This window comes from Populus alba, chromosome 17 (genome assembly GCF_005239225.2).
Source record: "Populus alba chromosome 17, ASM523922v2, whole genome shotgun sequence".
Classification (NCBI taxonomy): domain Eukaryota; kingdom Viridiplantae; phylum Streptophyta; class Magnoliopsida; order Malpighiales; family Salicaceae; genus Populus; species Populus alba.
Window position 1 is genome coordinate 18,594,200 of NC_133300.1, and position 24,559 is coordinate 18,618,758.

Genomic DNA, 24,559 nt, shown 5'->3' on the forward strand with positions numbered 1-24,559 from the left:
TAACTCATCCAAAATATATAGTCTATTCTCTCTACGGCCTGTCCCAATCAGCTTCTGAGACTGCAGATCTTGTATACAACAAAATGAACCAGAAAACATGACTAAATAATCACCAGAATCACATATTTGACCAACAGACGCAAGATTCAATGAGTTTTGGAATAAGATAAACATTAGGGAGAGACAAGTGAGGTGTGACAACAGAACCAACACCTGCTAAGGGCATAGGAGTGCCATCAGCAGTCATAACAGGAATGGAGGACAAAGGGGAAACAGAGGTAAAAGATGAGGAATCTGGAGACATATGATGAGAAGCACCAGAATCCAAGACCCATTCAGAGTGTGACATACCTGAGGAACTATGATGCAACTGACCTATGGAAGAAGAAGCGGACATTGCTTGTGGCTGCAAGGAGAGAAACTTCTGAAATTGCTCAGCCAAAATATTAGGATCGGTAATAGAACTTGAGGAAGCTACTGCTGCAGTATTGTGGTGTGGTGGTTTATAACCCTGAGGTGGTCTATGAGCATTAGATTGTGACTGATTGCCAGACTTCCAAGCTTGATTCTGCTGTCTCAACTTAGGACACTGAGCCTTCCAATGACCTTTCTACTTACAGAAACTGCACTCATCGAAGCCAACCCTTGTGTAAGGCTTATTCTGATGATTAGAGAATGACTTAGAAGGCACTGCTAATACTGAAGGATTCGAAGCAGAAAAAATTCCCTTTTCAGAATAAGACTGAAGACGTATTTCTTCAGCCAATAACTCACTAACAACAGAGTCAACAGAAGGCAATGGAGAACGATGCAGAATTGAACCCCTAAGTCCTTCGAAATCACTGCGAAGTACTGTTAAAAATTGTACCAATTGTTGCTGCTCTCTACGCTCAATATAGGCACCACATGCCTTTAATTCTACTGATTCTGTAAGAGCCAATTGATCCCAAAGATCTGTCATAGCAGAATAAAACTCTTGGATACTCATATTCTTCTGATTAAGAGCTCGTATGTCATTCTCTAATTGATATTGTTTTGCAAAATTTGATTGTGTGAATAACCTTTGCAGATGATCCCAAACCTCTTTTGCTGTCTCATACTTCGCCAACTGCATACCTATTGAATGCTCAACAGAATTGTTGATCCAAGTAATGATCTTTGCATTATTTGCTTCCCATGTATCTATCAAAACAACATCTCCCTCCTCAACATTCTTAGGTATCATATAAGTCCCACTAACATACCCCCACATCTTCTTACCCTTAAGAAAATTTCTCATCACATAACTCCAATACGAATAATTCTTCCCATCCAACCTCACACTCACAGACTGAAGTGAATCATCTCTTTCAGTAGCCATAATCAGCAATCACAAATAACCAGAATGCAAAAGCAGCGGAAACAAAATACTAAATTGCAGAAACTAAACAAATCTCTTCTCGAAATTATACGATTACTCCAAAACACAAAACAAATTTGCAAAAACTGAACGCAAATACCAAATTGCAGATGCTGAAGGGAAGATGAAATACCAAAATAATTGCAGAAACTGTCGAAATACCTAATTTTGCAGAAGCGGAAGACAAAATATCACTCCAAAAAAAAAATTGGATCCGCGAAGCTGTATTTGGGATTAAGCCTCGTTTCATAAAACCAGCTCTGATACCATGTTAAACTTATTGAGATCAAACACAAAAGGGAGGCTAGAATTCTGAATAATCTGTATATTATGAATGCTTAGTCTTAACCTAAATACAAATAAAGTATATATAGGTTAAACTGAAAGTACTATTCTACCCTTAATAAATAATACTACATAAATATTATTTAACAGACAGCTCTTCTATCACTGACTTTATCTTGGCAAGGGAATGGACTTGACATTATTACCTGTATGCATTCACTACCAAATAATGAGGAGGAGGTACTTAATGCGCTTCAACCTCATACAAATCTGAAGAAGTTGAGGTTAGTTAGTTATGGAGGTTCAGAATTTCCAAATTGGATGATGAACTTGAACTTGATGCTACCAAATCTAGTGGAGATGGAGCTAATAACATGTCCCCACTGTGAACAACTTCCACCATTTGGGAAACTACCGTTCCTCAAGAATCTTGTATTACGGGGAATGGACGGTGTGAAGTGTATTGACCGCCACGTGTATGGAGATGGGCAAAATTCATTCCCATCTTTGGAGAAACTGACTTTTGATTCAATGAAGAGATTAGAGCAATGGGCTCCGGGTAGTTTTCCTCGCCTTCAAGAATTATATCTTGGTGGCTGCCCTATATTGATCGAAATACCAATTATACCCTCCGTCAAAAAATTACGTATCGTGGGAGGGAATGTTTCTTTAATGATGTCAGCTAGTAATTTAACTAGTACCGCGTGCCTTGACATTGTAAATCTTCCCAATGTGACGGAGCTTCCCGATGGGTTTTTGCAAAACCATAAGCACCTTGTGGACTTGCTTCTTTTTATGCTGAGAGATCTGCAGTCTTTGTCTAATAAGGTATTAGATAACCTTACTGCTCTTAAAAGCTTGACGATAATTGGTTCTGCTGAACTTGAAAGCTTGCCAGAAGAAGGTTGTGATGTTTTGTAATAAAAAGGAATGAGAAAATACAATAAATCCCTTGGAGGCTTAAAAGAGGGTATAAATGATTGAAGGGTAGTGTGATAATTGACCAATAGTTTGATAAATATATATATAAGAAGAAAAAAAAAAAAAAAAAGAAGGATCTGATTTTGGAGAGAGAACCGGCAGGAGAGAAGAGAGGAAGAAGAAGAAGAAGAGAAAAGAGGGGAAAATAAGGGAAAAAGGAAAAGGTTGAAGAAAACAAGTAAAAGGGGTAAGAATTATGCTTGAATATGTATAATATGTTTTCTTTAGCTTTAAATTTCGGTTTTGATTAATTGTAGAGTTTTGAAGTTTGTATTTTGAGTTAATTGATGAATTAATTTGAAGGTTAGGAGTTGATTATTGTGGGTATTTGATTAATTAGTTGATTTTGAGAGATTAAATTGAAGGATAATGATTTTGAGTTATGATTTTGTTTAAATGGTGAAATTGTGTTAGAAATCAGGGGATAACAGTAGGTGATCTGTTGAAATTCTGGGTTTGAGGTTGAAGATGACGAAAATTCAGTTTGGTCCCTCAATTTGCAGAAATTGCAGTTTAGTCCCCAAACTTTGGAAATTTTACAGATTGGTCCCTGGGACATAAATTGAGGTTCTGAACAGAACTGAGGATGATTTAAGGGTAATATTCCAGTATAATTAGGAAGATATGATATTTTCAGTTTGGTCCTCCAATTTGACAAAAAAGTATAATTTGACCCTAAAAATTTGGTAAAGTTCCAGAATGGTCCTTGGAGCATAATGATATATCCTGGACAGAATTGAGGATTAATTATGGATAAATTTCAGTATGGTTATATATTTACAGTTCGGTCCTCAAAATTGGGTAAAATTACGTTTTGGTCCCTGTTTTGGAAAATTGTCGTTTTAGTCCCTAAACTTGGGAGATTAAGCCCAGTTTATTTTATGCATTGGTATCTTTTGTTTGATTTGTTTTTGAGTATATTGCATATATTTATTGTAGGTTCTCCTAACGATCCTTAATCGGATTTTCGGGTCTTTTGTCTGACATTCCTTTAGTTCAGTATTTTCCGGGTGAGTGGAATAATCTTTAATATGCATATAATATAAATAAATATGTATGTTGATTATACAATGAGTACAACTAGTAAATTTCTTGAATATTTATATATGTTGCTTTATTTTCCGAGTACTAATTTATTATTGAATTTGCACTCACAATCTGTTAAAGTAAATTCTATTTGATATGATATACGTTTCTTTGATGATTATGTGAATATTTGTTATGCCTTGATATGGGACTTGTCAGTACTCCATGCTAACGGAGAATAGTTAGCCTGTGTGCACATAGTATTATGTTACTTAGCTGGTGAGAGAGGCATCAGCCTGTGGCGATTGATCATCCCACAGTGGTCACCGACGGGTGTCATCTGGTCACCGACGGGTGTCATCTGATCTCTGACATGTAATCCACTATGTTATAATAATATGTTACGTTATGATAACTATATGTTACGTTATGATAATATGTTTAGTAAGTATATGTATATGTATATGTATATGTATATGTATATGTATATTAAGATAAATCATCTTACAACTTATTAATATCTGAAATATCTAAAATGTATATTAAATGTTATTCCCTCACTGAGTTGGTTGAACTCACCCCTCATTTTTAATATTATTTCAGGTTCTTAGTTTCTGGGACTTTGTTGAGTGTTTCCGCTTCTCCAGTTCTGGTCGGTATGCCTTGCTTGTCCGCGAGGTTTTCCTTTCAGTTTTGTTTTGATGTCTTAGACGCTCCACTGTTACCTTGGTTTATTTAAATTTGGATTTTGACAATGTGATGAGTATTATGAATTATTATTTTTGTTTTAATAATTATCGTTCGGTTTCATCAGTATTTGAATAATATAATATTTCTGAATATTATGAGCCGCTGCGTATTTTTGAACAAATTGTTCTTTTGATATGTCTGTTCTGAGGCTTAGCGTAGGTGAGGTGTCCTTTCGACACCGCTCCTGCGTTGCCGGTCACGGACCCGGGATTCGGGTCGTGACAAAGGTCTTCGTAACCTCATTTTTTTGGAGCATTTAAGCATTGTTTCTTGTAGAAGATTAAATTCTCTGCCAATGAATGGGCTGTGTGGCTTATCTTCTCTTCGTCGCTTATCAATTCATTTTTGTGATCAATTTGCTTCGCTATCTGAGGGAGTGCGACATCTGACAGCACTTGAGGATTTGAGTCTTTATTATTGTCCAGAGCTGAAATCATTTCCAGAGAGTATCCAACATCTCACTTCTCTCCTGTCTCTATACATAGGGGAGTGCAAGGGATTAGCTTCTTTGCCGAATCAGATTGGACATCTCACGTCCCTTCAATACTTGAGGATTCATAATTGCCCTAATTTGATGTCTTTACCTGAAGGGGTGCAGAGTCTCAGCAACCTCAGCAAGTTGATAATCGACAATTGTCCAAATTTAAAGAAGAGGTGCAAGAAAAAGAGGGGAGAGGACTGGCCTAAGATAGCTCACATCCCTCACATTACAATCAACCAGAAAGCAATCCAATGATACTTGGATTGTTCAAAGGATGATGGCGGTACTTTTGAAAGTATGCTTCTCACCCCTATACTTTCTTTTGTTGTTATGACCTGCTTTCAAACTTTCCTTGTTTTGTAAATTTTGTTTTGCCCAACTCATCTCTTTCAATTCCACATATTTGGTTTCCCTCAAAAGTCTTATTATTTTTTTCTTCTATAATGTTATTAACGAATCCCTTGTTATGTAATTCAAATTTATTCTATTATATACGTCCTACAATTAAAAGAAATGATCAGTAGATTGTATGAATTTTGCTTCCGTTCTAATCATCTGACTTTTTCTTCGGTGTAACATGAATACTTCCTACTTCTGCAGTAAATTCATGCCTTCATAGATCTTCTTGTGAGTTCGTGACAGTAAGTCATCTTGTCCACCAGCTGCCTCAGTGCTCCTGTCAGGTATTCTGCTATATATTCTATATCTTGATTTTCTTGTTACTTTTCTCCATTTAAACTCTGCTCTTTAAACTATTTTGTTAGCTCATTATGTCTGTTCTCAGTATGATGGGCAGAACATCTTCCTTTATCAGTTGATAAGCTCTGTTTCGATAAATCCTTAGAATTATAATATAAGTTGTTTTTGTTTTTCCTACCAAGAAAATAATCTACGCATTTGTTTAATTCTCGAATAGGATTGGCAGGGTGTTGCTAATCACATTAGTCGCTCTACATCTTGTCCGGTTGACAGGGTGCTGCTAATCACAGGGGTTCCATTCTTGCTGGCCGTGACTGTTGAAGTTTGGTACCAATGCTGGAATATGATTACTTAGTAGTAATCTACTACATTGCTATTTATCTGTTAGCTGATAGCTATCTATTTGTTAGCTGATAGCATTATCTAGATTAGGATGTTTCTTTCAATTCATTTGTTTAAGCTTATCTAGGATTAGACTAGCTTGTTATACAACTTCTTTGATAAAGAAGAACATAGCTAGTACGTTTCTTTAGTGTTTCATTTTTCTGTAATGTTTGTTTCCTTCTATAAATAAAACACTGGGGATGACAGTAACCAACTGAGATATTTTCTGCTCCTTGTTCTTTCAACTGTAAAGACTTTAGACTTTGTTCTTTGTTCTTTGTTCTTTTTCTTAGTTCATCAACAATAATCTGTTCTTTATATATTAGTTTTTCCAACAATTGGTATCAGAGCATCCTTAGGATCTTTGAAGGGTTTGTGAGTGAAAACACGAGAGAATAGTAAGGTTAAATCAAAGCTTTCTGCTTTGAAGGGTTTGTAAGTGAAACACGAGAGATTAAGTGAGTTTTTTTTAAGCAATGGATTCTGCAAATTTTCCAGCAAAAACACCACTGTTTACGGGGCAGAACTTTGGTGTGTGGGCTGTAAAAATGGAAACCTATCTCAAAGCTCTTGATTTATGGGAGATAGTGGAAAATAATAAGCAACCTACTCCTCTAGGCAACAATCCCACAATTGCACAGATGAAGTTCTTTAATGAAGAAAAGGCAAAGAGATTCAAAGCTCTTTCTTGTCTTCATAATGCTGTAAGTGAAGACATCTTCACGAGGATCATGGCATGCAAATCTGCCAAGGAAACATGGGATAAATTAAAAGCAGAGTTCCATGGTGATGAGAAGTCAAGAAGGATGCAAATTCTGAATCTGAGAAGACAATTCGAAGGTCTGAAGATGAAAGAAAATGAGAGCATCAAAGATTTCTCTTCTCAAATTTCGAAACTTGTGAATCAAGTAAGACTCTTGGGAGAAGATTTTCCAGACTCTAGAATTGTAGAGAAAGTCCTGGTGAGTTTGCCAGAAAAGTTTGAACACAAAATCTGTTCTTTAGAAGATTCTAAAGATTTTTCTGAGATAAGCCTGCAAGAACTGGTGAATGCATTGCAAGCTGTTGAGCAAAGGCAAGCATATAGACAAGAAGGATCAAGTGAAGGAGCTCTTGTTGCAGTTTACAAGGAGAAGAGTCGGGCTAAGAATTTTTACAGAAACAATCAAGAAGAAAAAAAAGAAAAAGGGAGAGGCTGGCAATCCAATAACTGGCAACAGAACAACAACATCTTCACTGAAGGGAAAGAGAAGAAAGAACATTTTCCTGCTTGCAAATTCTGTCAGAAAACAAATCATCTTGAAGCCTGGTGCTGGCTCAAGAATGCACAATGCCGAAACTGCAAGCAATTTGGTCACATTCAAAGATTTTGCAAAAATAAAGCAGAACCAGAAAAACAAGCTCAAGTAGCTGAGAGTTCAAAAGTGGAGGAAGATTTTTTATTCATGGCTACAATACAGGAGATGTGTAACATAGCCAAGGCAAATGACTCGTCATGGCTTATTGATAGTGGCTGCACTAATCACATGACTGCAGATCTGAGCTTATTCAAAGATTTGGATAAAAGCTATCTATCTAGAGTTAAAATTGGGAATGGAGACTATGTGAAGGTTGAAGGAAAAGGAGCAATTGAAGTAGAAACTTTATCAGGTATAAAAACTCTTAAAAATGTTCTTTATGTGCCTAAGATCAATCAGAATCTAGTTAGTGTGGGACAATTAATTGAATCTGGTTACTCAATATTCTTTAATGATGGAGTATGTGATATTAAAGATAAAAATGGAGTGCTACTGCTTTCTGCTAAAATGATGAACAGAAGTTTTAATGTTGATTGGAAAGAAGTATGTTTGAGTGCTAACACTTGTGAAGACAATGAATCTGTTCTTTGGCACAAACGGTTGGGGCACTTCAATTATGCAACTTTAAAGAAAATAGCTGACCTGCAAATGACTCACGATTTACCAGATATACAGGAAAAAAAGAGTATTTGTGAAGCCTATCAGTTAGGAAAACAAACTAGAGTTGTTTTTCCTGACAATGTATTCAAAGCACTGTCAAAACTCCAGCTTGTACACACAGATGTGTGTGGGCCGATGCATAATGAATCATTGAATGATTCAAAGTATTTTCTTTTATTTGTTGATGATTACAGTAGATTCTGCTGGATTTACTTTTTGAAATCAAAATCTTATGTGTTTGCTGAGTTTGTTAAATTCAAAAGCAGCAGTTGAACTAGAAACAGGAAAGAAGTTTGAAGATCTGAAAGGAAGAATTGGAATGTGTAGCTTTGGAACCAAGGAGGAGTGTTGAAGTTTGGTACCAAAGCTGGAATAGGATTACTTAGTAGTAATCTACTACATTGCTATTTATCTGTTAGCTGATAGCTATCTATTTGTTAGCTGATAGCATTATCTAGATTAGGATGTTTCTTTCAATTCATTTGTTTAAGCTTATCTAGGATTAGACTAGCTTGTTATACAACTTCTTTGATAAAGAAGAACATAGCTAGTACGTTTCTTTAGTGTTTCATTTTTCTGTAATGTTTGTTTCTTTCTATAAATAAAACACTGGGGATGGCAGTAACCAACTGAGATATTTTCTGCTCCTTGTTCTTTCAACTGTAAAGACTTTAGACTTTGTTCTTTGTTCTTTTTCTTAGTTCATCAACAATAATCTGTTCTTTATATATTAGTTTTTCCAACAGTGACAGGGAGAAAGAAGGAAAGGAGTAGTTTGAGGACAGAGGGGTTGCTTCAAACATGGATCCAAATGTTGTGATTTTCATGATTGCAGAGACCACCATCCCCTGTAAGCCATGAGAACCCCAACCAACACCACATACGAAATGTTATTGTTAGTAGTCTTTCCAATGAACCATGGGAAGATTTGTTTGTGTGAGGAGGATGGATATCTTTCAATTTGTTTCCCTTTACATCCGAGGCAACAATCTAGTGATAGAATTGCTTTGCTTGCTTCTTGATTCTGCATTTTGTGTTGAATAATGTAAGGCTCAGTTTCAATGACTTTTATGGAAGTCCAGATTTCCAGTGCCTGGAAATGGGTTAGAAAAGATTTTCTATTTTCTTGAGCAAACCTATCAAACCCATGAGTACAATCCAAAACGAATTAGCTCAAGTTATCAAAAACCATAGCCTAAACTTATCAACATTTATCAAGGAAAACTGACGCCAATCCCGGTATTCATCACATCCCAGAATCACAATCCCATGCTTCTTTGTTGCATGAAAATGGATCAAATACTTGAAGCAATTTTAAATAAAAAAACTTTTTTTTTAATTGTAAATATTTAGACTAGTTTGTATATATCACAACTAAGCTGGTGAACTTGAAAAAACTCGAACTAGCAACCATTAAAAAGAAAAATTCAAGTCATAACTAACTGAATGCTTCATCGTGTAAATCGGCAGGCTTGATAAAAAATTATTTAAGCACAGATTGTTATGCATTATCAATCCTAAGAATTCAGTCATTCCTACTGTTTTATTTTCCCCCACATGAATTTTTTCATCTCCGTAAATAAACCCAATTCATGCATATATGTATTTTGCAAGCATTAGATCCTAACAAATGAAAGTAGATATAAGACATAATTTCTTTGGAATTTACAAACAACAAAAACGATTTTTTTTTTTGGAATTTATGTTTTTATAAAAATATATGAAAAGAATGGTAAAAAAATGTGTTCTAATACAGATTTTTTTAATGATATCATCGATTTCTTTAAGGATAATAATATGCTAGGTTGATGTGCAAAAATTTTAAAATAATTTTTGATTAACATTGAATGAGAATAAAATATATATTTTTCTTAATTTTAATTTTTTTGTAAATTCTTAAATAATTTTCTCAAATTCATTGTTCTCATATTTTTCATATAAATATGTAAAAATGATTGATTCATGATTTTATTTTATTGAAACTTATTTTTATGATTGTAATAAGTTTTTTCTTAAAAAACAATCTTCTGATCATAAAAAAAATATTTTCTTAAAAATAAAAAAGAAATGCATGAATACGAAAATTAGGTTTTTTTATTAGAATTATACTTTTTTTATTCTTTTCAGCTCAAATCTTTATAGAATAAGTTTTCTACTACTTTCAGCGACTTCATCAACTTTGCAATTAAATACATACTTAAATATTGACCAAGATTAATTTTATTACAATAAAAGTCGATATATTATTGAAGCTCTCGTGCCATTAAGAAAATGGTTGCATGGGAGATAGGAAAAGTTTTAGAGAATACAAACCAAATTAAATTCAAAGAGAAACACAAAAAAATAAAATAAAAATTAAGACACTAATTACTCCAAAACAGAACAATAAAGAATGAATACTTGAGGGTCTAGCCCATTGGTCAACAACAAAGCTTGTCTTTGCGAAGGTCCTGGGTTCGATCCTCAAGAGTACCAGCCTGTCATCCCCGCGGTGCCTTACCTGCCTACTGGGCTTGCAGGATGTTCAGTGGGCCCGGGGAATAGTCGTGGTGCGCGTAAGCTGGCCCGGACACCCCGGGTTACAAAAAATAAAATAAAATAAAATAAAGAATGAGCTCATAAGCTTGATTTTTTAGTCTGTATGAAGACGTAATTTTACTTAATTAATTGAAACTAATAATATTAAACAAGAGGAGCTAATTGATTGAATCTTGGATCAAGACGTAATGTTGCTTAATTCTGAATCAATTGGTTATATGTACTTAATTTGCTTGTTTGCATCACTATATCTATTGACTACAGGTTAGCACCTGAACACCAATTACCGATTGCATACGATGATTCATGGGCAGGGCTTCAGTGGATCGCGAAGCACTCTAATGGTAATGGACCCGAACCATGGATTAATGAATATGCGGATCTCGGGCGGGTTATTTTAGCCGGCGAGAGTGCTGGAGGCACCATAGCCCATTATGTGGCGGTCCAAGCTGGGGCTGCGGCATTGCCTGCCGTGGCTATAAAAAGGTTACTAAGAGTGCACCAATATTTTTGGGCTAAGGAGCCAGACAAGTTCTACCGATATATATGCCCAACAAGTTCCGGGGCAGATGATCCAAAATTATGAAAAGAACAACAGATATAAGAGAGAAAGGAATCTAAAAAGAAAAAGATAACTCTTAAAAGGAATGTCATCCACAATGGACCAAGTGAGTTACATTTGTTTCTGAACATAGCGGGTGACTTATTTATTTTTAATGGTAATTGTGGTCCACTCAAATTGTTATCGTTAATTTTCGTTGTTGGTATTATATTTGTTTCGTCAAAAATTTTGTTGTTATTGTAAAAGTTGTTATTTTGAATAGCAATAAGATATAAATATTGTATTTTTTAATTGCGGCGTATACAAACTATAATATTTCACTAATTATTTTTAATAATATGTTATTCTACCAGTATTCTTAATTTAATGTGCTAATTTTTTTAAAAATCATTTTTTTGCTTCCCTGATTTCCTCATTTTAGGTTTAAACAAAGTAAAATATCGTAAAGTAAATATTTCATGCTTATATTTAGTCAATTAATTTGGTTTAATTAAAAAAATACCTTTTTAAAAGCCAACTTTAATAAAGAACAACAATAAAAAAAACCCCTAAAATAAGCCAAGTTATTTTCTAAATTAATGAGAAATCTTGTAGAAAATAAATAAAAACATAATGGAGTTCAATATTTAATTAAATAAATGCTGAATTGAAAACATTAAAAGAACACATAAGTTTAAAAAAAGAGAAAAAAAAAAAAGTAAGCAAACTCAAAAAAATCTTTTAAACCTAAATTAATTTTTCCAACTCACAAGTTATAAAATTCTTGAAATGAAAGGCACTTGAGTAATTTTATTAATTTTTATTGTGCTTTAAACATTGAAAAGTCTAAACAATACCTTGATGCTACTTCAGCGTTTTTTGCTTTTTATGACAAGATAATCATTATACTATGCAAAGAAATATAAAAGTCCCAATAATCAGGCAAATTATTTTTGTTAAATTAAAAAAAAAAAAAATTTATTCTTGAAATTCACAATAAATATGATTCTAGAGCTACAGTAATTGGGACTGTACAAATTAATTAAATTTGGTTTTTTATATAATTTTGCTTCGTAAATTTGCAGCTCCAGGAAGCTTAGAAATCCTTGGAAAAGATGGCCCGTTGTCGTTGTCATAATTTATTTGCTAGTCAAGTCTGCACTGTGTGGAGCCCAAGCGAGTTGGCCAACGCGGGACGAAGAATTTTACAAACCAATAAGCAAATTCAAGTAGACAAATTCTGTCTTCAAAACACAGCCATGTTGCTTCCCTGAAACTTCAATAGCAGAAGAAAAGCTCATCACCATACACTTTCACCTTTGCCATTTCTCATCTCACACTGCCCTTTCTTCTCAATATTTACTTTACCGTTTCTTGCTCACATCCCCTGCTTTTAGTTTTCCTCGCACCTTTTCTACTTCTTCTTCTCAACATCCATTTCTTTTCCATTCCAAGACAAGCTATGGCTGATGCAATTGTTTCTGCTCTCGCGAGTACAATCATGGGGAACTTGAATTCCTCAATTCTTCAAGAGCTTGGACTTGCTGGGAGCCTAGAGACTGATCTTGATAATCTCGAGCGCACGTTCATAACTACTCAAGCTGTGCTCCAGGATGCAGAGGTGAAGCAGTGGAAGGACCAGGCTATAAAGGTATGGCTCAGACACCTCAAGGATGCAGCTTATGATGTTGACGATTTGCTAGATGAGTTTTCCTTTGAAGCTCAGTGGCATCAGCAGCGAAGAGATCTCAAAAATCGAGTAAGATCCTTCTTTTCGATCAATCATAATCCACTTGTTTTTCGACTAAGAATGGCGTATAAATTGAAAAATGTGAGAAACAAACTGGATGCCATTGCCAATGAGAAAAACAAGTTCAATTTAACACCACAAGTTGGGGACATAGCAACTGATACCTCCGATGGACGGTTTACCAGCTCACTCGTGAATGAATCAGAAATTTACGGAAGAGGCAAGGAGAAAGAAGAACTAGTCAACATCCTGCTCTCTAATGCAGACAATCTCCCTATTTATGCTATATGGGGAATGGGAGGCCTAGGAAAAACAACACTTTCTCAAATGGTCTACAATGAAGAAAGGGTTAAACTGCAATTCGGTTTGAGGATCTGGGTGTGTGTATCTACTGATTTCGATATAAGAAGATTAACAAGAGCCATCATAGAGTCCATTGATGGTGCCCCTTGTGGTCTTCAAGAATTGGATCCCTTGCAACGGTGCCTCCAAGAGAAGTTAAATGGAAAGAAGTTTTTGCTTGTATTGGATGATGTGTGGGATGATTATGGTACTGATAGGTGGAATAAATTGAAGGAGGTATTAAGGTCCGGAGCTAAAGGTAGTGCTGTCATGGTAACTACGCGTATTGAGATGGTTGCTCTTAGAATGACAGCAGCTTTTGTCAAGCACCTGGGGAGATTGTCCGAAGAAGATTCTTGGCATTTGTTTCAACAGCTTGCATTCAGGATAAGAAGGAAAGAGGAGCGGGCATGCCTGGAAGCCATTGGAGTTTCAATAGTGAAGAAGTGTGGTGGTGTTCCTTTAGCTATAAAGGCACTAGGGAACCTAATGCGGTTAAAAGAAAGTGAAGATCAGTGGATAGCTGTCAAAGAAAGTGAGATTTGGGATCTAAGAGAAGAAGCAAACGAGATCTTACCTGCTTTGAGGTTGAGTTACACTAATCTATCACCATATTTGAAGCAATGCTTTGCTTATTGCGCTATATTTCCAAAAGATCGGGTGATGAGGAGGGAGGAGCTGGTTGCTTTGTGGATGGCAAATGGCTTTATTTCTTGCAGAAGAGAAATGGATTTGCACGTCATGGGTATTGAGATGTTCAATGAACTAGTGGGAAGGTCATTTCTGCAAGAGGTCGAGGATGATGGATTTGGCAACATAACATGTAAAATGCATGATCTTATGCACGATCTTGCACAATCCATTGCAGTACAAGAGTGCTATACGATAGAAGGCGATGGGAAGCTGGAAATTCCTAAAACTGCCCGTCATGTTTCTTTTTATAACAAAGAAGTAGCTTCGTCTTCTGAAGTTCTCAAGGTCCTATCACTTCGCTCACTTCTTTTGAGGAATGATGATCTTTGGAATGGATGGGGAAAGATTCCTGGTCGAAAACATCGAGCCTTGAGTTTAGAAAATGTCGACGTACAGAAATTGCCGAAGTCAATTGGTGATCTGAAACATCTAAGGTATCTAGATGTATCAGGCTCCAGGATCAAAACACTGCCTGGAAGTATAGCCTCTCTCCAAAACCTCCGGACACTAGATCTGAGAGATTGCACTAATCTCATCCATTTACCAAAAGGTATGAAGCACATGAGAAATCTTGTCTATCTTGACATAACGGGTTGTTGTTCACTTCGATTTATGCCTGTTGGAATGGGGCAATTGATAGGCCTGCGAAAACTTACCCTGTTCATTGTGGGTGGGGAGAATGGTCGTCGCATAAGTGAGCTGAAAGGGCTGAATATTCTTGCTGGTGAATTGAGTATCACAGATCTTGTGAATGTTAAGAATTTAAAAGATGCCAAAAGTGCCAATTTGAAGTTGAAGACAGCTCTTTTATCACTGACTTTATCTTGGCATGGTAATGGAGATTACCTTTCTTACCCTTGGTTAGCTGTGCCACCGCAACAAAGAAAGAGTGTTATTCAGGAAAATAACGAGGAGGTCCTTGAAGGGCTTCAATCTCATTCAAATCTGAAGAAGTTGAGGATATGTGGATATGGAGGTTCAAGATTTCCTAATTGGATGATGAACTTGAACATGACGCTACCAAATCTGGTAAAGATGGAGCTATCAACATTTCCCAACTGTGAACAACTTCCACCATTGGGGAAACTGCAGTTCCTCAAGAGTCTCATATTGCGTGGAATGGATGGTGTGAAGAGTATTGACAACAATGTGTATGGAGATGGGCAAAGTCCATTCCCATCTTTGGAGACACTGACTTTTGAGAACATGGAGGGATTAGAGCAATGGTCTGCATGTACTTTTCCTCACCTTCGAGAATTGAGGATATTGGATTGCCCTGTGTTGAACGAAATACCAATTATACCCTCCTTTAAAAAATTAGAAATCCAAGGAGGTAATGCTTCGTTGCTGATGTCAGTTAGGAATCTCACTTCCATCACTTCTCTTCATATTGAAGGGATTAACGATGTGAGGGAGCTTCCCGATGGGTTTTTGCAAAATCATACCCTCCTTGAAAGCTTAGACATTTGGTGTATGCGAGATCTGGAGTCTTTGTCAAATAGGGTATTAGATAACCTTTCTGCTCTTAAAACCTTGACTATTTTTTATTGCAAGAAACTTGAAAGCTTGCCAGAGGAAGGTCTTCGTAACCTCAATTCCTTGGAGGTTTTAAAGATAGACTCTTGTAGAAGATTAAATTGTCTGCCAATGAATGGGCTGTGTGGCTTATCCTCTCTTCGCAAGTTATCTGTTGTATGGTGTGATAAATTGACATCTCTATCTGAGGGAGTGCGACATCTCACTTCTCTCCAGGATTTGTATCTTTTTGGATGTTCTGAGCTGAATTCATTACCGGAGAGTATCCAACATCTCACTTCTCTCCAATCTCTAAGAATATGGTACTGCGAGGGATTAGCTTCTTTGCCAAATCAGATTGGATATCTCACTTATCTCCAATCTCTAGTGATCTATGGCTGTCCAAATTTGAAGAAAAGGTGTGAGAAAGATTTAGGAGAGGACTGGCCTAAGATAGCTCACATTTCTAAGATTAGTATCAATTAAAATTGATATGCAAAATTGTTAAAATAATTTCTCATTAACATTGAAAGAGAATAAAATTTGTATTTTCTTAGTTTTAATTTGTTGTAATTGTTTAAATAACTTTATCAAATTCATTATTGTTATATTTTTCATATAAATGTGGAAAAATAATTCATTCATGATTTAAAAAAAAAAAAAAAACTTGTATACATATTTTATTTTAATCGCTCGCACAATAAAGTATATAGAGCATCAATACAAACAAATTGCAAATCGAAATCTAATCCATCCAAACAATAAACTTACTACAAAACAATGGAAACTTCCACTTAGCAGAAGCCGGCTAGAGCATACAGACAACTTGAGTAATAATTCAAGAATATTGTCATTTAACAAAAGCTTTAAAATGTCAACTTAACAAAAGTTTCAAATATAAAATGATGATTGTTCAAAATATCACTTGTGAGATATGCATAAAAAATAATAAAAAATTCACCTTAAACTAGCTTTAATGAAACTATTTTTTATAACAAACAATTAATTTATTAATGTCATAACTCAATTTTTAAATAAAAAAAATAAATGGATAAAAATATATTTGAGAATAGGGTTAAGACAACATAAAATTTGAAGTTTGAGGATGGATTTATTAAATTTGAGAGTTAATTGGTCAATAATTGAAAAATTAATAAGTTGGAGACTTTAATTAAAAATTTAGATTAGTTTAATTAATAAAATCAGATGCTTAATTAAAGAATTAATAACTTTGAGGACTTAATTAAGTTTTGATTTAATTAATTAAAAAAATCAGGGGTTTTAATTCAAAAAAATACCAGAGTTGTGGGCTGATTAGAGGTGAAATTTCAGGAGATTAAAGACTAAGGAACATAGTGAAATTGTGGATTTATTTTAGGAATTTTAACTGATTTTTTCAGGGATAATTTTGAAAGAATTAAAAGTTGAAGATTTAATTAAAGATCAAATTGAACAATCTGGAAATTAAGGATTGTTTTGTAAACAGTGTTATAATTTAGGGATTGAGTTGAAATTAATCGAATGGTAAAATTAAAAGAAATTTTTTATTACTTGAAATCCAATTGTTAAATTTTAAAAAATCAGGGGGTCAAAATGAATATATCCATTTCTGCCGAAATGAAATGGGCCTAGACCAAATCATCCCATAACCCCACATTCATAAGAAAACGCACGGGGTTGCCAAAGCCTAGCACAAGACTTAATGTCTTTGGCCCGTGAACAATTTGCAAAAAATGGTCTTTGAGACTCTGAAGATTAAACCAAATTCTTTAGCTGGAAACACAAAGACAAAGGAAAGGGGAAAGGGAGCTGATCTTGACGATAATTAATCTTGAGCCAAGTCTTCAATTGTATTAATATGATTAATTAATTAATTTTTCGAAGAATAGGATTACATGATTTGAATATATATATATATATATAGCTTGAAGAGAATTAATATAAAAAACTATGATCTTAGGACATTAGGTTTTTGGATGTGACGATATTGATTTATTGACAAAAAATAAAATGAAAAACTATCAAGTAATGTATTTGAATTAACAGGAGAGAGTTTATATTATTATTAAAATATTATTTTCTTTTAATTTCAAGGAGAATGGAAATATATAATGAAATATCGATTGAATAGCAATTAGTTCTTAATTAATAAGTTCTTCCCGATTATGAAATTAACTTGCGAAATTATGATACAGTCAAACAATAAAAAATGCCTGATTCTGAATATTATTTTATTAGTAAACCATTATTTTTTAAATATATCTTTTCAGTTACATGAGTCGACGCTGCCTTTTTACGAATTGAAATTCGCACATTTTAAAACAACATCTCATTAAATATTATTTTAATCAAAGCATATTATATTTTAATGTGCGTGAATTTACAAAAGAAATATTCTAAATCCAATGGGATGAAATTGGACCTCTAATGATCTATTCAACGCCTAATCATTCTAAACCGCAAGTCTCAACTGCAAGTCGCTTATGGTTCTCTAATTTCAACTACGTAGGACTAATTTCAACTTTTCCAAACTAACTTAACCAAATGATAAAAAAACAATCACATTAAAATTTGTAAAATTCGTAAAAAAAAGATATGAAGGATGCCTCGATCACTTTTAAAATTCGTAAAAAAAAAAGTCACATTAAAATTCAGCATTTTCAAATATATATAATTTTAAATAATCATTTCAATATAAAATCTTAGTTTATTAAATGGGATTTTAAAAATAAGTTTTTAGTATCTAGAAAAAACTTTATAACTAGAAACTTATATGTATCATTACTTTTACATGCCAAAACTTTAATTTTATCTAGTGAAGAACTCAAAATTATAGGATTTATACTTGTTATTAATGATATCACTTCAAAAAACAATTATTTGGTGAAGCTTCGTGAATGATTTTATACTATTATAGTATATGACCAAACATTTTAAACTAATAATTTTAAATTTTAAATTAAGAAATTAAGACATGACAAACTTAAATTTTTAAATTAATACATGAAAGGTTCTTTGATATGGAAATATATATTATATTAGTACTTTTGGCTACATATTGTAAGATTCCATTGTTTTGATAATATTTTTTTTACAATTTATTGTTTTTGTGCAACCTTAATTTATAAATGCAAATGAAAATACCGATAGAATATTTCAGTTGGTAAATTGCAATGAATTTTATCAACAAAATATTCTCTTGCTATTTCCATCAGTAAACACCAATAAAATATTTACTCTGTATATATCAAGAAAAGAAGAAATTAAAAAAAAAGACAAAATACCGATAGAATTTAAGAAAAACAAGTGCGAATATTTTTTTCAAAGTCAAACCTCTTTTTAACAATCATCTAGGTTACATTTAAACCCGCATGTCTTGATTTTTGGTGTCATTTTTTATTCTTTGATTTTTTTTCTTGAAACATTACTAAATCAACTAGATCATATCTGGATAACTTTCTTGTAATTTAATTAAAAATTTAAACTTGAAAAGAATTTGAGTTGAGAATTTCAAATTTAACTTGTTGAATCTTATTTAATAAAAATATCTCATATTTTAAAAAAAATATTATTTCAACTCAAAAAATAAAGTAGTTACATTACCAAAAGATAACCATAAAAGGTTTAAAAATGCGGGTGAATCGTTTAAAAATTGACCAAGGAGAAACTTGACCACTTGGAGACAAATATATATATATATATATATATATAAAGAACAACTAGTAATTACTAAATAATATTAACATAATCAATCAAAGAAATGAATATCAGCTTTTGCTGGGAAACGAAAATATTTAAGTGTGGTTGAATTCTATGATCCAATATTCAAGGTATGAAACAATTACATTGCATATGTTTCAAAAATAAAAAATAAAAAAATTACATACAAATCTAGGATGCTTTGTGCATAGCATCTTTATTCGAAGACTATCTTACAAAGTAAAAAATTATTTCTTCCAAATTTTATTTGCATCTAATAATTTAATTTTCAATAATAAAACAACAAATGAATAGTCAAATTATTTATGAATCATGTCCATTTTTGAGCAGTAGCTTTAATTTCCAACAGCTGACTTAGCCTCACGAAGATGCTTCTCCCTCGAGAGTAATTTAGCCAACCTACACCAACAAAACAAAAACTTAATAAATAAATAAAAGAATAAAAGAATAATCAAGATGAAACAAAGAGTATTATTCATTCATTTATACTTTCTGAGAGCCTCTTCATTAGTCATCTTATTGATAGGTTCGAAGACTCCAGTAGCCAAATTCACCCTTGAAACTGGCTTCTTCAACAATTCCTCGCCCACTTTCACAAGATTCTCCAAGTTCTCTTTCGTGGCAACATCCACAGATGAAAGCGTTCCGGTCAATGTGTCATCCTGCATTGATTTTTCACACGTATTATAAGGTTAGATTTCCCCACTTTGCTTCATGAATAAATAATTAAGCACCTGAATTAGCATGATAAATAAGCACCTGAATTCGAAGATAATTTTCCTCAGAGTTGAGGGCTTGAAAAACAGTGGAGATATGAAAATCAACCATGTCAGCACTAGCTTGTGTGAAAACATCCACTAATGGAGTAGAATGATCACTAGTCAACCATCCCAAGAGACCCCATTTAGCTGCTTCTTCTGCATCGTACTTTTCTTCTGATTTTGCTGTACCAGTGCCCAGGGACAGGACTAGAAATCGGCCATATTCCATTGGGTTCATGCGGTAGGAGTCAGGTCCCTCCCGATTGATTGCTTTTGAAACTTCACTGATGGCAACTAAAGTCTGATCAAATTCCAAAAAGAAATGAATGATATAAGATTCTTTATTAATAGAAGCTCAAGAAGTGTTTGAAGATTGATAAATCATAAACATACTGGATTGTTTGCTGCCACACCACCATCAATAAGATTGAAATCTCTAACTTTGCCCGATGGATCTTTGGTTTCAAAATAATGGGCAGGAAGATAAGTCGGGGCAGCTGAAGTTCCAATGCAGATATCAGACAAAAGGGCATCCGTCGATGGGTTATTCTTCACATTATAGGTAGAAAAGATAGTTGGCTGGAGGCGCTTGATGTCAAAAGTTGGGATCACAATATTTGTCAATGTCTGGTGCAGCCATGTATCTCCCAACTTTTCCTTGACAATACTATGCAAGAATTTGCCATCATACTTTGGTCCTCTCAGAGTCTTTACCAGATTTGCAGCCGAGGCAAACGGAGAGCTATTAGCACACAATGGTTAAATTAGTATCTTCATGGATAAAAATCAGTTGTAATACAATAATTGATCATCAGAATTAATTATCACCTGTCTTGAGGAAATATTTTAGGGCAGTTCTCAAGGTAGAAGTCATTGATGTCTTTAGCAGCAAACAAAGGGCGGTTTAGCTTATTCGGTGCAGCTAGCATAGCCGTCACGAGGCCGCCAGTGCTAGTCCCTGAAATCACATCAAAGTAGTCTGCAAGCCTTGCATCTGCACCATCCAGCTTCTGTAAATTTGAATAGAAAAGCTAATCAGTGATACAAACAGGAGATAAAACTATAAGTGTGTCAAAATAAACGAACATCACAGTTCTATATATATATACACATTGATGCATGTAAAACTCTTTAGTGTTAAACTTACGTCACGCATTCAACTTAATTGTTTTTATTATATATGATATGTACCCGAAAACACAAAAGCACGCAAGATCTTGCATGCATTAGTATACGTGCTAAAAGAGCCCGTTTTCTTTTCTACCTGAAGCTCAGACTCTAAAAAGGCAAGGATAGTTCCTGGTATAATGCCTCTTATTCCACCTCCATCGATGCTAAGAACAGTGATCTGGTTTCCACGAGTTGGAGGTTGAATGGGAGATCTTGGAGTTTGCATGTTAGCCATATTAAAAAACAAATGCTGAAAATGTAATGAGGGAATCAAGAGACCTAGGAAGTGGAAGAGTTGAAGAGGTTTATTGTAAACTTTCTGGGAGCTTGATGAGAGATTGCTAGTATACTCAAATGTAGTTTAAGTGTTGTAACCCTGCAATCTGCCAAAGGGGGATGCTGAGGTATTTATAGACTTCTAACCCTTCATGGTGTTTGGAATTTTCAACAAATTCCCAAGACTTTACTCACCCAAATTTGACCATTCTGTAGTTTCCTGGATGGGCCGGGAACAATTTTGAATGGATCCTACTTGTCTGTACTTATCACAAACAGTTCTTAGCTGACACGGTTCAAGTTGGACCACTTACAAATTGGGTCCAAGGGTACAATTGAACATTCCAAATTCTCAAATCAAAGAAAGCAGACACTAAAATTAGAATGGTAGGTATTTTGCTGGCACTAAAAGTTAGTTGATGAAGATCATTAGTGCAACTGGTTGGATTTGAACATGTTATTTCCCCCAATTTGATTCCTAATGGCCATTAAGGTTTAGTTTAATGCTTTCTTTTGGTTAAAGACTTCAAGCATCTATTTTTGAAGAAACAACTCCTGTTAGCATCAAATTGGGATTTTGCGAAAGTTATAACCAAAGGGACCGACGAATTCATGTCAGAAAAAGGACATTGCTTTTGGACAAAGGGTTATGAACTCAGATTTTTAATAGCTTTGTGGGTGAAAGAACAAAGGACCAAGCTTCGTGATACGTGTCTTAGCCGATGACCGATCAAACAAAACCATTAATATAATATTGCATTCAAGGAAAATTAATTGGATTATCACACTTATAGAATGTGCGTGTGATTATCAATTTGCTCATTTCGACTTTTCATTACATCGTCACCTTCCAAGCTTCATTTTGTTTGCGTCTATTCAGCATTTTCTGAACTTCCATACACACCATGCCTAAAAGGTGATTTCAATGGATCGAAAACAATATTAATCTGAAGCAAAGTCTTCAATTGTCTTGATAGGATCATAACTGCCTGTTAATAATAAAAAAATTAATCAACTCAATAGCTTTTTAGATTTAAAATTTATACAATCACACATTACATTAATTTTTATTAATTAGAATCTGGATGATAATATTTAAGTTTATGATCTCTTAGTTAATTAGGTTGTGATACCATAACAAAAAATATTGCAAGATATAGTGGCTTCAATTCATTTTTTCGTATTATTTTTTCTATTGTATGAGACCGTCGCCTTTTACGAATTGAAATTCATATATTTTGAAGTCGGACATTTGATTCATTATTTAGGGTTTGAATCAAAGCATATGATTTCAATGTGCTTGATTAACAAGAAAGTGCATCAATCTAATAAATAAATATTTTCAATCCAATGGGATTTTTATCAATCATGCCACTAAGTTGCATCACCTAATCATTCTAAGCTACAATTCACGTGTAGTCTCAACTGCAAGTCTCGCAACATATATTATTCTTTCTAGTTAACTAGCATTTGTTTTTCTAATTGCATGGATAAGGAAGACGCCACTGAAACACTAATGGATGATATTACTGATGAAATGAAAAAAATTATTTCTATAGATAATTTTTATTCATGAAGTAAAATAATCACTGGCAGATTATTATTGTAAACCCCCATAGAATTTACTCTCGATAAAATTGTTAAATTTTGTAGTGATTTCTACATCTCCACATGCTGATTTACCCAAATGAAAAGTAATAATATAGAGATCTGATTGCAAAGGTTATTTATCATAAAAACTAAATTGTTATTTTTTATAAAAATACAAGGACCAAAATGACTTCCTAAATAACCAAGGTTTTAAACAAAAATAAGATTCTTGAATATTATAAGTACTGGAATGAAACTTTGTGACATATCCAAATTTTTTTTCACAAAAATGACATCACCTAAGAGCTTTTTATAATTTGTATGTTGTGATAAAAAATACCTCTAATTAAAATTATTAAATATTTAAAATAATTTTAAGAATTTTCTAATCTATTTCTGATATTTAAATATCAGCCTATTTATATTAATTATCATTTGAATTTCCAGTCCAATTCCATGTCAAGGAATAATTCAGTACCTGAATATTCAGTACCTGGCTGTTTGTTTCATCACCACATATCACACAAGCATGAAGTTTCCATGCATGAAAATTGTTTGTTAATTTTTTCAAGACAAAAGGACACGCGATGGTCAAAATATTGTTCCCAGCAGCCTCACAGAAGGATAGGGTTTGAGGTCTCAAAGAAGAAGACGCTAACTTACTTACGGTATCAAAGACCGTAGAGAATCAAATCGAAGACTTCTTTGTTGGAAATTAAATCCAAATTGGTTTTCTAGGATAGATACAAAAATAATTTCGAAATCTTTAAGTATTATATTAATTGCATTCTTTGGTGTTTTCTTTTGCCCTTCAGCACATTTTTGGCTAATTTCTTAGCATCATGATACAATTTGTGCTATGAGGTTTCGTGTTGCCCAGTGCTCCTCACTTTGTTCTAAGTTAGACCAGCTGTGCTTGAAGATAATGTTAACTGATCGTCGAATGGAGACCAATTAACAAAAGATTGCTCAAGTTGAAGCAGAGAATTATGCAAGGAATAGTATTTGCTAAGAACATTCAAACTTTTGGATTCGGAAATCACGTTAATACTAATAATTTCATGCATATCGCGAACTTGCACAATTAATGTCGAAGCCAAAATTAATACTTGAGAAAACTTGACTGGTGATCTCGAGGATTATATAAATTTGACATGCATGTACGTTGTTAACGGTTTTAATATAAAATTATTATTGAAATCACATTTAATAAGTTAAATTTTTAAATAAAATTCCTGTGGTTTACATGATCATGTCACGTTAATACTAATAAAATTTCATGCATATCATAAACTTCCTTAACACCGCATCCCGAGGAGAAATTTGCACAATACAATGCACAATTGTTTTTACTTTTTTTTTTTTTTACTATTTATTGTTTTTAATGTAAAAATGATTCCAATTATGATTAATGCAGCGATCTGATTGCATAAATTTATTCATTTGAAGAGCTATATTGTAATTATATTAGTAATTTAATTAATTATTACATGATTATGAAGTAATAGAGACATAGCTGAAATGATATAACAGGAAGGACCAAAACTCAAAATATAATTTATTATTATAAATTTTATCTATTTAAATTAAAAATATATTATATTATACTATATTTAAATATTAAAAATACAATGTTTCAAAATATTTTGCAGGAAGCCGGGCCTCTCCTCCTCCCCTTAATTCCGCCCCTGGAAGTAATA

The 24,559-nt window shown here is 33.7% G+C and overlaps 2 protein-coding genes and 2 long non-coding RNA genes across 4 annotated transcripts; 3 read left to right on the forward strand and 1 right to left on the reverse strand.

Moving 5' to 3' along the window:
• Positions 1-2,872: 2,872 nt before the first annotated feature.
• On the forward strand, positions 2,873-4,504 carry LOC140954832 (uncharacterized). The gene is made up of 2 exons (XR_012168351.1): positions 2,873-3,675; positions 4,295-4,504. It is a non-coding gene; the product is annotated as an uncharacterized lncRNA (long non-coding RNA).
• Positions 4,505-4,692: 188 nt separating this feature from the next.
• LOC140954833 (uncharacterized) lies at positions 4,693-6,161 on the forward strand. The gene is made up of 3 exons (XR_012168352.1): positions 4,693-5,217; positions 5,523-5,605; positions 5,839-6,161. It is a non-coding gene; the product is annotated as an uncharacterized lncRNA (long non-coding RNA).
• Positions 6,162-12,258: 6,097 nt separating this feature from the next.
• Positions 12,259-15,942, forward strand: LOC118031709 (putative disease resistance protein RGA4). Its single transcript, XM_073405659.1, has one exon. The coding sequence runs from the start codon at positions 12,505-12,507 to the stop codon at positions 15,826-15,828; it is 3,324 nt and encodes a 1,107-aa protein (XP_073261760.1). The 5' UTR covers positions 12,259-12,504; the 3' UTR covers positions 15,829-15,942.
• Positions 15,943-19,129: 3,187 nt separating this feature from the next.
• Positions 19,130-21,366, reverse strand: LOC118031712 (patatin-like protein 2). The gene is made up of 6 exons (XM_035036204.2): positions 21,088-21,366; positions 20,652-20,833; positions 20,217-20,565; positions 19,822-20,124; positions 19,552-19,724; positions 19,130-19,461 (listed from the first exon to the last, which is right to left on the reverse strand). Exons 1-6 carry the CDS (start codon positions 21,226-21,228, stop codon positions 19,398-19,400), a joined length of 1,212 nt encoding a protein of 403 aa, XP_034892095.1. The 5' UTR covers positions 21,229-21,366; the 3' UTR covers positions 19,130-19,397.
• Positions 21,367-24,559: the final 3,193 nt, after the last annotated feature.